The 11429-nt window shown below is 32.9% G+C and overlaps 1 protein-coding gene across 3 annotated transcripts; it reads left to right on the forward strand.

Moving 5' to 3' along the window:
* The first annotated feature begins 1067 nt into the window (after positions 1–1067).
* ABCC13 (multidrug resistance-associated protein 11) lies at positions 1068–9862 on the forward strand. Of its 3 annotated transcripts, XM_079069617.1 has the most exons (33): positions 1068–1187; positions 1879–1919; positions 2027–2114; positions 2196–2351; positions 2428–2559; positions 2639–2739; positions 2834–2897; positions 2992–3243; positions 3342–3411; positions 3512–3572; positions 3669–3756; positions 3869–3987; positions 4098–4195; positions 4280–4346; positions 4433–4550; positions 4620–4736; positions 4819–4899; positions 5266–5484; positions 5567–5668; positions 5755–5954; positions 6036–6470; positions 6532–6682; positions 6785–6960; positions 7032–7143; positions 7218–7271; positions 7585–7707; positions 7879–7977; positions 8127–8219; positions 8305–8415; positions 8496–8845; positions 8911–9100; positions 9193–9360; positions 9577–9862. In XM_079069617.1, the coding sequence occupies exons 1-33, from the start codon at positions 1149–1151 to the stop codon at positions 9655–9657; spliced, it is 4356 nt and encodes a 1451-aa protein (XP_078925743.1). In that variant the 5' UTR covers positions 1068–1148; the 3' UTR covers positions 9658–9862. The 3 variants fall into 3 exon arrangements, with proteins under 3 accessions (XP_078925743.1, XP_078925790.1, XP_078925852.1); XM_079069664.1 differs by lacking the exon at positions 9577–9862 and having other exon boundaries at positions 8911–9116; positions 9218–9351; XM_079069726.1 differs by lacking the exons at positions 9193–9360; positions 9577–9862 and having other exon boundaries at positions 8922–9096.
* Positions 9863–11429: the final 1567 nt, after the last annotated feature.

The raw sequence follows: 11429 nt of genomic DNA on the forward strand, positions 1-11429 counted from the left end.
TGTTTTGTGATCAGTTTCTCTCAAAAGCCCCGGATAGAATGCAATAAGAGTAAGACCATGGTAAAAAAAAACAAAATAAAAACAGTATAGACGAAATAAATAAAAAAACAATGTAAAGAAAGTAAAAAACATGTAAAATACAATGTCGAAACGGAGTTGTAAAAAACGTGTGTATATTGAAGTTGCAAAAAAGATGCTAAAAAAACTCTAAAAAGGTAAACACATTTTGTAAAAAAAAAGTTGGGTAAATTTGTATTAAATTTAAAACTTGAGACAAATTTGTAAAAAAAAATAAAATAATAAACTTAGATAACCTAAGAAACATGCTATAAAAATAAAGAAAAATAACCTTGTGTCTCCAAAAAAGTAAAGTTAATTGAATAAATAAGCACATGAACAATAGTTGAAGGATCAATTTTAAGCTTAACCCTAAAAAAATTGAGAATAATATAGTACAATTAAAATTCGAGTGCATAACTTGCATATACACCTCAAAAGAGTTTGAATGACTTAAATAAAACATTCTATGAAACTTAGTTGTTATTTAATGATATTGTTTACTGACTATAAAATTTCAAATTAACCACACTGTTCACACTTAATCTTTCGAAAATTTAAAATCACACTTAAAAAACAGTCATTTTTAATGGGCTCCTTTTCCTCCTTTTTCTTTTTCTAGTAGCATGCTTTCCAAAAGACTGAAGATGGTGCATGAGCTTTGCTAAAGGCACCAGGCATGTGCATGTACGTGTGTCATCCTAAGTATAAATTTACCATTAAACAATTATAGTTTCTAAATAATTATTTGATTTTAAGGATGTTTGCATGTGTATTTTACTATTTTAGAACAATTTATTAGATAATTAAATAGTACATAATCTTTTTTTAATAAATTATCACATTAAATTAAATGTAAAAATTAAAAAAGAAATAACCGAACTCCAAGCTCTAATCGTGATTGACCACGTGTCATGGTGCTCCCTTGACGCCACCTTTCGGAAAAAGCGTGAGTGTACAAAGTGCATGAAATGTGAATAGGTGTAGCACCACTACCACTGCGCTGCCCCTCACCACACAGCATAAACTCCAACCACCGATCGTTTTTCTCTGACGTCGCCGCCGAGACGGAGCGACAATTAGAAGTCGCTATGGAATTCCTGAAGTTAATCTGCCCTAGTTCTCCTTATGTATGTAAATTCATCACTCCTTATGTTTAATATTCACTGATTCTTCCCTGTAGCGTGTATGAATGACGGTTTTGAAATCAGAAATGACGGTTTTCGAGTGAGGAGTAAATCAAATTTTATTTCGCAGACGAAGAACTAACGGTTTCATGTTCATTTTGTAAAAACTAATTGTTAATCAACCAAATTCATCTATCAATCAATTTGGTTAGCTGCTGCTTCTTCTTTTCTTCTTCTTCTACTTCTTCAGAGCTCCAGTACTCCAGTTATTCAAAATTTGTACTTAAGATTTTTTTCAATTTAACTTCTAGGATTTATTATAATCTGTACTTGAATGTTTTTGCCGACATATTAGGTTTGTGTTTACAAATTCTATACTGAAACGACCCACGTTATCTTAATATGGCTTAGATTCCATAAACTGTAACTCTCCTCACTCCGAAAAAATGAAGCTGCAATTTTTAAACTTTTAGTCAAAAATAGGTCTTTAACTTTTCAATTGCGAAATTACAGTAACCTTATTCTATTTGTAGTATTTCTCATAAAATCCAGTGTACTTGGTAAATTCTCATAAAATGAAGCTGCAATTTATGGACTTTTTTGTTTTCATCATATATTCTAGTTTGAAGCATTTTTCCCTTTTAGTATTATCTCATAAAATGTCCTAATTCCTAACTTTGTTTCTTGGATTCAGATATGGGATGGAAATGGAATTTCAAGATGCTTCAACAACATATATCCTTTATCTTAAAAAATTATATGCTACATCAATGCTCAAAGTAACAAAAAACAGTGTTATTCCTATCATACTTCATCACTTATATTTTCTTAACAAGATACACAGTGTTAGGTTTTGGCACAAGTATGATAACATTACTCATCATCATTATCATTGCAATTACTGAAAGGACTACAAGAGGACGTAGAAAGGTAACTAGTGTTCTTTATTAAGTATTGGTGATAATTCATAACTGTTTTGCAGTTCCTGCCCTTTACTAATGTACACTGCAGATATACTTGTATGAGAAGATCTTCTTGCTCATTCTACCTGTCAGTGGTGCATGCATGGCATGTTTTGACATAATTCTCCTTTTAAGTGGCACAAGAAGTGGTCATCCTGCTTTATATCATGAGTGGCTCCTTAGATGCTCTCAACTCTTAGTATGGGTAAGTCTGTCATTAATTAATTCTAGTATATCTGCATAAATTTTCTGCTGTTAATTCATTCACTGTAATACTACAGGCCACAATACTTGTTGTCTCAAGGTTTGATTGCTGGTTATTTGTCTTATCTAATCGGATCCTCTGCTTTTGGTGGATCATGAAATTGTTCTTGGGGATCCCCATTTTACAAGCAGCATTTTCTTCTTTGGAGGTATTTTTTTTGTCTCATGTATAATTCTATATTCTAGATAATCAGAATGACATAAGTTAATTATGATTTTACTCTGCAGGTTTTTAGCTGCATTAATGAGAGCTTAATATTTTCAGTGGATATTCTGTTTGGTATCCTGGTTAATATTATCAGAATGAAACAAGCATCTCGAAGGAACAGGTAATCCATGCTTTCAGCCTTTTAATTCTTGAAATTTGAACTTAATTCTTGCTTTTATTCTGTTCAATGATCTTCTCTTGGTTTTTTACTGTAGTTCAATGGAAGAGTCACTGCTTATTGGTGAAATGGATATTGATGACCATTTTCGATCTAAACCTGTATGTGTTATTTTCTTTTCTTAATTATAAGGTTTTATTTGTTTCCTTTTCCAAATAAGGTAACTTATGTGTCTTCTTTACTTGTGTATCAAAGGGAGTTCTTGCTAGATTTTGGAATCTAATGACATTTAGATCTATCAATTTGGTAATGGAACATGGTGCAAAGAAACAGCTTGACTTTGATAATTTGCTTCAACTACCAACTGACATGGATCCTTTGTTCTGCCATGATACTTTGCTGAAATGTTGGGAAGATCAAAGAAGACATGATTGTGTTCATCCTTCTTTGTTTTGGACAATCTGTTATGCCTATGGTTGGCCATATATGTGCTTAGGTTTGTTAAAGGTACTTTTGGATATTATCTCCATCCTACTTCCTAAATTTGAGTAAAAAAAAACAAAGAATTCAAGTAAAGGTTAAGTCTTATACTTCATAAATTACAGGTACTTAATGATTGTCTTGGTTTTGCTGGACCCTTGCTTCTTAATAAGCTGATTAAGTATCTTCAAGAAGGTCTATTTCTATTTTTCTATTCTCTTTTTGATTTATAGAAGGGTGATATATCATATATGTTATATAGTCCCCATTAAAATCCATATTTTTCTATAAACAGGATCTGGGAATCTTGATGGTTATATCCTAGCAATTTCCCTTGGATTGACTTCCATTTTGAAGTAAGTCTTATGCTTATTCTGGAATCTTGAAATTTTCTGGATTGCATTTTAACTTCTCACTATTTAATGATGTGATTTCTGTTCTGATTATTCAAGATCTTTTCTTGATACACAATACACATTTGGGCTCTCCAAATTAAAGTTAAGACTACGTTCTGGCCTTATGACTGTTATATTTGAAAAGGTAAATCATTCTTGTGTGATTCACTAATCATTTATCTCATAAATTTACTGATATATATATATATATATATATATATATATATATATATATATATATATATACATTTTTTCAGTGTCTCCATGTTAGCCTGGCAGAAAGATCAAAATTTTCTGAGGGGGAAATCCAAACATTCATGTCAGTAGATGCTGATCGAACTGTAAATATGTCCAACAGTTTTCATGACATGTGGAGGTCTTTTTCTACTTATTTCACATATCTTTTTGTATATTAGAGTAATAATTAAGGAAGTTGTATGGATTTTATTGATTCGAATAATCTAAAATATTTTATGAACCTTTCAGTCTACCTTTACAAATTGGAATTGCCCTGTATCTGCTCTATACACAAGTTCAGTTTGCTTTTGTTGCAGGAATCACAATAACTATTTTGTTGATACCAGGTAAAGTCTCCTTAATTTCAGATTCATACCTGTGTTTTATGATATGTTTGTATCATTATTAATCCCAATAAAGTTGTAATACAGTAAATAAATGGATTGCTGAGTTGATTGCCAGTGCTACCAAAAACATGATGAAGCAAAAGGATGAAAGGTGTGTGCACTTTTTTTCAAAATTTCAACATGCTTTGTATTTTTCAATGATAAGAATTCTATTTTTTATTAAACATTCTCTAACAGGGTTAGAAGGACTGGAGAGCTACTGACTTATATACGCACTTTGAAAATGTATGGTTGGGAGCTTCTTTTTACTAATTGGTTGATGAAGACAAGATCCTTAGAAGTCAAATATTTATCGGTAAGAATCACACTTTCAAAAACCATATTTATATGAAATTCTGAAATCTTAGTGTCTGACTTTTTATAGACAAGGAAGTATTTGGATGCATGGTGTGTATTCTTTTGGGCAACAACACCTACTCTTTTCTCTTTCTTCACATTTGGACTCTATGTTATAATGGGAAATCAACTGGATGCAGCAACGGTATCGTATTAACTATATATATTTTTAATACATAGTATTTATCACCATGTTTTCTTGTTAATTTAATGTTCTGTTTTTGCAGGTTTTCACTTGTCTTGCTCTGTTTAACAATTTGATTTCCCCATTAAACTCATTCCCATGGGTCATTAATGGGTTGATCGATGTGAGTTATAACTATTCTATCTTGTCATTGAACAGATTTCAGATAAAGCTTATTGTGTTAAAGGAAAAAATAGCAACATACTCTTGTTTTTTCCTACTTTTAGAAATCTACCTAATTATATCAATGTGATCCAAATACAAAGTAGATTCCACTGCTATAATTGGGTGGAAATCTCAAAGTACAAAGCCCTAATAAGAAAAAATAAAAAAAGGAAAGTTCTATGGTATAATCAAGGTGATTTTTCACAGTACAATGTTGTAATAGAAATAAATGAAAGTACGTTGCTAATTTTTTTCATTTAACCCAAGTTTATCAATTAACAGAAAACTTGTTTCTTTTTTCTTTTTTGTTAAAACTTGTCCACAGGCAGTCATATCTACCAGGAGGCTGAGCAAGTTCCTCTCATGTTCTGAAACAGACAATTCTTCATCATCTTGCTCCAAACTAACAGATGAAAATATGGATATTCTCATGAAAGATGCATGTTCTGTATGGTCAAGCAGTGATCAGGAAGTGAAGGAGTTGATTCTTGATCATGTCAATCTTTCCATTCCAAAGGGATCTCTAGTTGCAGTTATTGGAGAGGTCAAAGTCAAACATACCCATTTCACTTATATCTCTACCTATGGCTATCAGTATTTAAGTAAAATACATGTTTGCATTGCAGGTTGGTTCAGGTAAATCATCCTTGTTGAGCACTATCCTGGGAGAAATGAAGCTTACCAAGGGATCTATACATTCAAATAGATCTGTTTCCTATGTCCCACAGGTTTAAAAAGTTTGAATTAATATATTTACTGATGTCAAACTTTGGATCACAAAATTTTCAAAGTTATCCCATCTTTGGATATGTAGATACCCTGGATTCTCTCTGGCACTATCCGTGATAATGTGATATTTGGGAAGGACTATGATCCAAGAAGGTATTCTGATGTTCTAGAAGCATGTGCCCTTGATACAGATGTTTCACTTATGGTTGGAGGTGATATGGCTTATATTGGAGAAAAAGGGTTAAACCTGTCAGGTGGACAGAGAGCTCGTTTAGCCCTTGCCAGGTGTCATTTTCTCTCAATTCTAATTGCAAATAGCATTTGATTGATTATTTTGTTCATCATGGGAGTTGTTATATTGAACAGGGCTGTTTACCATGGATCTGAGTTAGTGATGCTGGATGATGTCCTTAGTGCAGTTGATGCACAAGTAGCTTCTTGGATTTTATCAAAAGCCATACTTAGCCCTCTTATGGATCATAAAACACGCATTCTTTGCACCCATAATGTCCAGGCCATATTTGCTGCAGATATGGTTGTTATAATGGAAAAAGGACAAGTGAAATGGGTGGGGAGTCCAAGTGACTGTTCAAATTCTTCATACGCATCATTTGTTACAACAGAAGAACTTAATTCCTCTTATGAGACTGAAACACAAGTAGAAAGTGGAGATACTTGTATAGGAGTCCCAGAAAGTGTGGTGGCTGATCAGAGTGAAGGTATAGATATTATCGATGCCACTGACAACATTATCAGTGTTGAAGAGAGGAAAGAAGGCAGAGTTGAAACAACCGTGTACATGTGAGTCCATGTTGATACTGACACTGACAATGACACTGATACTGACACTGATAATGTGTAGGAATTACGCTGCATTCTCTGGTTGGTATATTACAGCCATAACATGCTTATCAGCACTTTTAATGCAAGCTTCTCGAAATGGAAATGATCTATGGCTGTCTTATTGGGTTGATACAACAGCTTTTGAAGAGCATCCAACATCCTTTTATCTGGTGATTATCTTAGCTTCTGATATAAAGATTAATGATTATGTTCTCAAACAAACTTAATGTAAAATCTATCCATCATTCCTGACTTGTTAACTGACATTACAGGTTGTACTATGTATCTTTTGTTTGTTGAACTCCATTCTTACTCTAGTGAGGGCATTCTCATTTGCATATGGCGGCTTACGTGCAGCAATTCAGGTGCACAATAACCTATTGAAAAAGCTTGTTGATGCACCTGTTGCCTTTTTTGATCAGACCCCAAGTGGAAGAATACTTAACAGGTACCAGAAATTCATTTTGATAACATCTGTTTCACCTTTCCAAATATACATATTGAAATTTGTATCTATAGGCTGTCTTCAGATCTCTACACAATTGATGATTCTCTACCCTTCATTCTCAATATACTCCTTGCCAATTTCGTTGGCCTCTTAGGGATTGCTCTAATTTTGTCATTTGTTCAGGTAACCATTTCATAAAAATATTGAGAACTGAATTTTCATGAACTTTGGTGAGGATACATGTTGTTTATGTGTAGGTCATGTTCTTGCTTCTTATACTGCCGTTTTGGTATATCTACAGCAAAGTACAGGTATCATCTAAATTAAGAATCACTAAGAGCATTCACAGCAGGAAAGCTTTTTCAACAAACCAAAAACTTCAAAAAATCATGTATGAAAAAAAAAAAGAATTTTTGATGAGTTCTTGAAGGCACCTTTTAAAACTACCAAAGTGTCAAAAACTATGTAAATGACTAAAATATCATGATAATTATGAAAAAGCAAGTAAATTTACAAGCAAAGTGAAAAAGCTCCCCCATTAAGTTCCTACTGGGGACGCTCTACTTCGTAGAAATATATAAAAATCAATAGTAGTCAGTACATAGTAAGTAACGGATTTTACAGTTCTACTACAGGTCAACATCACGTGAATTAAGAAGGCTCGACAGTGTATCTCGATCACCCATATATGCATCATTCTCAGAGATACTTGATGGGTCATCAACTATAAGGGCCTTTAAATCCGAGGTCAACATGTTCATTTGAAATTTGGTTTTATAAAGATTTTTTTACCCAAGAATGTTATTTACACAATAAAAGTTTGCATATTATTATTCTTCATGTCACATTGATATTTAGCTTCACATTCTTTATAGACTGCATGTATTTCTTACTATAAATCTCTACTTCTGTACACAGGACTATTTCTTGGCTAGATTTGTTGAGCATGTTAAGATGTATCAGAAAACATCTTATTCAGAGATAATAGCAAGCCTGTGGCTATCCTTACGACTACAAGTATGCCTCTTAAACTTGAAATTTATATTGCATTTAAAAAAAAAAAAAAAAAAAAAAACGTAGGATGCTAGTAACAAACAGATCAATGAAAGTACATTGCTATTTCTTGCATTTTCCACTAACAAGTCATAATTAGTGTATGGCCTTAGTTCTTAGCAGCTTTTGTTGTATCCTATATTGCGGTGATGGCGGTTATGGGATCTCATGGGTATCTTCCAGTCAATCTAGGTACCCCAGGGCTGGTAAGTCATCAATTTTCTCAATCATGTTTAGTTTTTAAACCAATGTGACAAAAAAAAAATGTAAAATTAAAAACTTTGTAAACAGGTAGGTTTAGCTCTTTCTTACGCAGCTCCAGTTGTATCATTATTGGGGAGCTTTTTAACAAGTTTCACAGAAACCGAAAAGGAATTGGTCTCAGTTGAGAGAGTTCTTCAGGTTCACTGAACACAACTGTTTAAAGCTCATTAATCTTTACGATTAAAAAAATTAACATTTGAATTGATTGATAATTATAGTACATGAACATCCCTCAAGAAGAACTTCAAGGGCACAAAATTGTAGATGCAAATTGGCCATTTCAAGGCCAAATTGAATTCCATAACGTAACACTCAAATACATGCCGTCTTTGCCTCCTGCGCTCCGTGATCTTACTTTGACAATCACCGGAGGAACACAGGTAGGAATCGTCGGAAGGACAGGTGCCGGAAAATCTAGTATCATAAACGCTTTATTCCGACTCAACCCAATATGTGGAGGACGTATAATAGTCGACGGCGTAAACATCTCCGACGTTTCATTAAGAGATCTTAGGTCACGTTTTGCGGTTGTTCCACAGACTCCGTTCCTTTTCAAAGGCTCTTTAAGGTACGTAGAGTATCATTTGCTAATTAAGTAATTAACCCTAATATCTGATATACATTAATACGTAGAGAAAACCTAGATCCCTTCAATATAAACGACGACTTACAAATCTGGAAAGCTTTGGAGAAATGTCATATTGAGGCGGAGGTCAGGGCAGCAGGGGGGCTAGACATGGAAATGAAGGAGTCTGGGACTTCGTTTTCAGTTGGGCAACGACAGCTACTTTGTCTTGCACGCGCCTTTCTTAAGTCTTCCATGGTTAGAACTTAAAAGGGTATTTTCGTCTTTTAATTTATGTGTTGATGTTTGAACTTTGAAGCGTCTAATTTAATTTGCATGGAATGACGTAGGTGTTGTGTTTGGATGAATGCACAGCAAATATAGACACTCAAACTGCTTCCAAATTGAAGGATGCCATAGCAAGTGAATGTAGAGGGTTGACTGTGATCACAATTGCTCATCGAATCTCCACGATTCTACATATGGACAATGTACTCATTCTTGATCAAGGAGTCTTGGTATGTTCATCTAATAGATTTTTCTTGTTTTATTGTGAAAATTGTCTAATATTGTGAATTTTGTTTTGCAAAATGTAAGGATAAAATGGTTATTTAGTTTTGTTTAAACGGTTTATTAAGTTTAGAAAGAAAAATAAAAACATTATGTATACCATATTGTATACAGACAAACATCATTTTTTTTTATTTTAATTTATGGGGTGGTTAATGATGTAGGTGGAGCAAGGAAACCCTCAGATTTTGGTCCAAGATGAGTCTTCTAGATTTTCAAGCTTTGCTAAAGCTTCCTCGATGTGATGCAAGAAATCAAGATTGTGTTCTTTGTATGTGTTGCAACTTGCACATAACCATGTAACATATCAGTATATCACCCTAAACTTAAAACAACAAGAATGAGTAGTTTTTTGTATAATTTAGTGCAACTTTTGTAGTATCTAGAGTTTCCAGGTCACTTGAAAAACATGTTCAAAAAGATGTTAATGTAATATGATAATTTCAATCTATTCATCTAGAAATATGTAAATAATTTGAATATATTTCGTCTCTGAAAAAAGCTAAATGGGGAAAAGTAATAAACTTATAAATTTATTAAAGTAAACGACTTTAATTTTAGTTATTGAGGTCCCTTAACTACAAAGGATAAGTTATTTAAGGACAAAAGTAATCAACAAAACTTTGTAACATGTCATACAATAATCAATTAATCATATGACGTGACTCGAGAACAATAATGTGTCCCCCATGTGGAACTTTATTGCTTTTACATCTTAGTTTTGGAGTGAATGAGTGATAGAGCTCAAAAATAGAGACATATATGAGCTTCAAACACACACTCAAACTCCTCCCACTAATTATTTTATTATCTCTTGACCTATACGATTAATTTCTACTCAAGAGTTCTTGTCACCTCACATGTTTCAAATCCATGAACTGTCGAGATTTGATTTTGGTATCCATAGAAAATCATGGAGATATGAATTGTTGAGATAAAAGGAGACATAAAGGATAAGAAGATTGAAGATGATATGAAGGAGATGTTGGTGGTGAACCAAAAATTATGATAAAGTATGATCATGGACGTGTCTCATGCCCATATTTCCCTTCAATGGAACTACTCCACCTTTTTATTATTATTTATTCAATTATTTGACAAATATTCCTGTCAATAATTGTGATGATGATTTCAAGTGTAAGAGTGTGCAAATAGTTTGAACTTTGAATAGATAAAAAGCAAAAAAATGGAATTAAATCGAACCGAAATATACTACATTCATTTTCATTGTTGGTTTTAGATATTCTTGAACTTTTTTTTAAAATCCTCTTGATTACATAGTGCCTTAAGTTAAGGGAAAATCCTTATAAATAACATGAAGGCTGAAGCTAGTAAGCGTAAAGGATCAAAATAATGGAAAAACAATTCGCACTATGTTAAAAAGCCATGTTTTATGTTTTAAATGATAAAAGTACCCTTCAATTACAATTCAAACAAGTATATACTACAATGTAAATTGTCGTGGCTTACTTTGTGGTCCATGGGGCAAAATTGTTATCGTTGCGACCACGGCAATAACATCAAGATTCTTGTACATTCTAGCAAGGTCTTTTATGTAGAAATAGCCACGTATAATAATAATAAAAACAAGCCAAGTAGATGTGGGTTAAAAGATTCCAGAAGAACAAAATTTGTATCAATCTCGATATATAATACATAACTTATTGCATTTAGTCAACGACTAATAGAGTATTTTGAGAAATAATTTATTTATTTGAGAAGGCCTACTTTTCATTAATTGGTGTAATAATATCAATACATACATAGAAACATGAGTTTGAGAAATCTATTTTTGTTATATATCATACTATTGGATTTTATGTAACAATGTATTTACATACAAGTTTGAACTTTTACCACTACAATAAATACTACCATTAGCGTTGATGTTACTATTAGCGGCGATATGGAGTATCAACGGTGACAGATCATATTAACGGCGATTTTTTGAACAATTGTGAGACCGCAAAGTTGTGATGCTTTAGCGACGATATTAATTTGTCGCCTTTAATGTGCA

Source organism: Lactuca virosa, chromosome 1 (genome assembly GCF_052849685.1).
Source record: "Lactuca virosa cultivar CGN04683 chromosome 1, Lactuca_virosa_CGN04683_v6, whole genome shotgun sequence".
Taxonomy (NCBI): domain Eukaryota; kingdom Viridiplantae; phylum Streptophyta; class Magnoliopsida; order Asterales; family Asteraceae; genus Lactuca; species Lactuca virosa.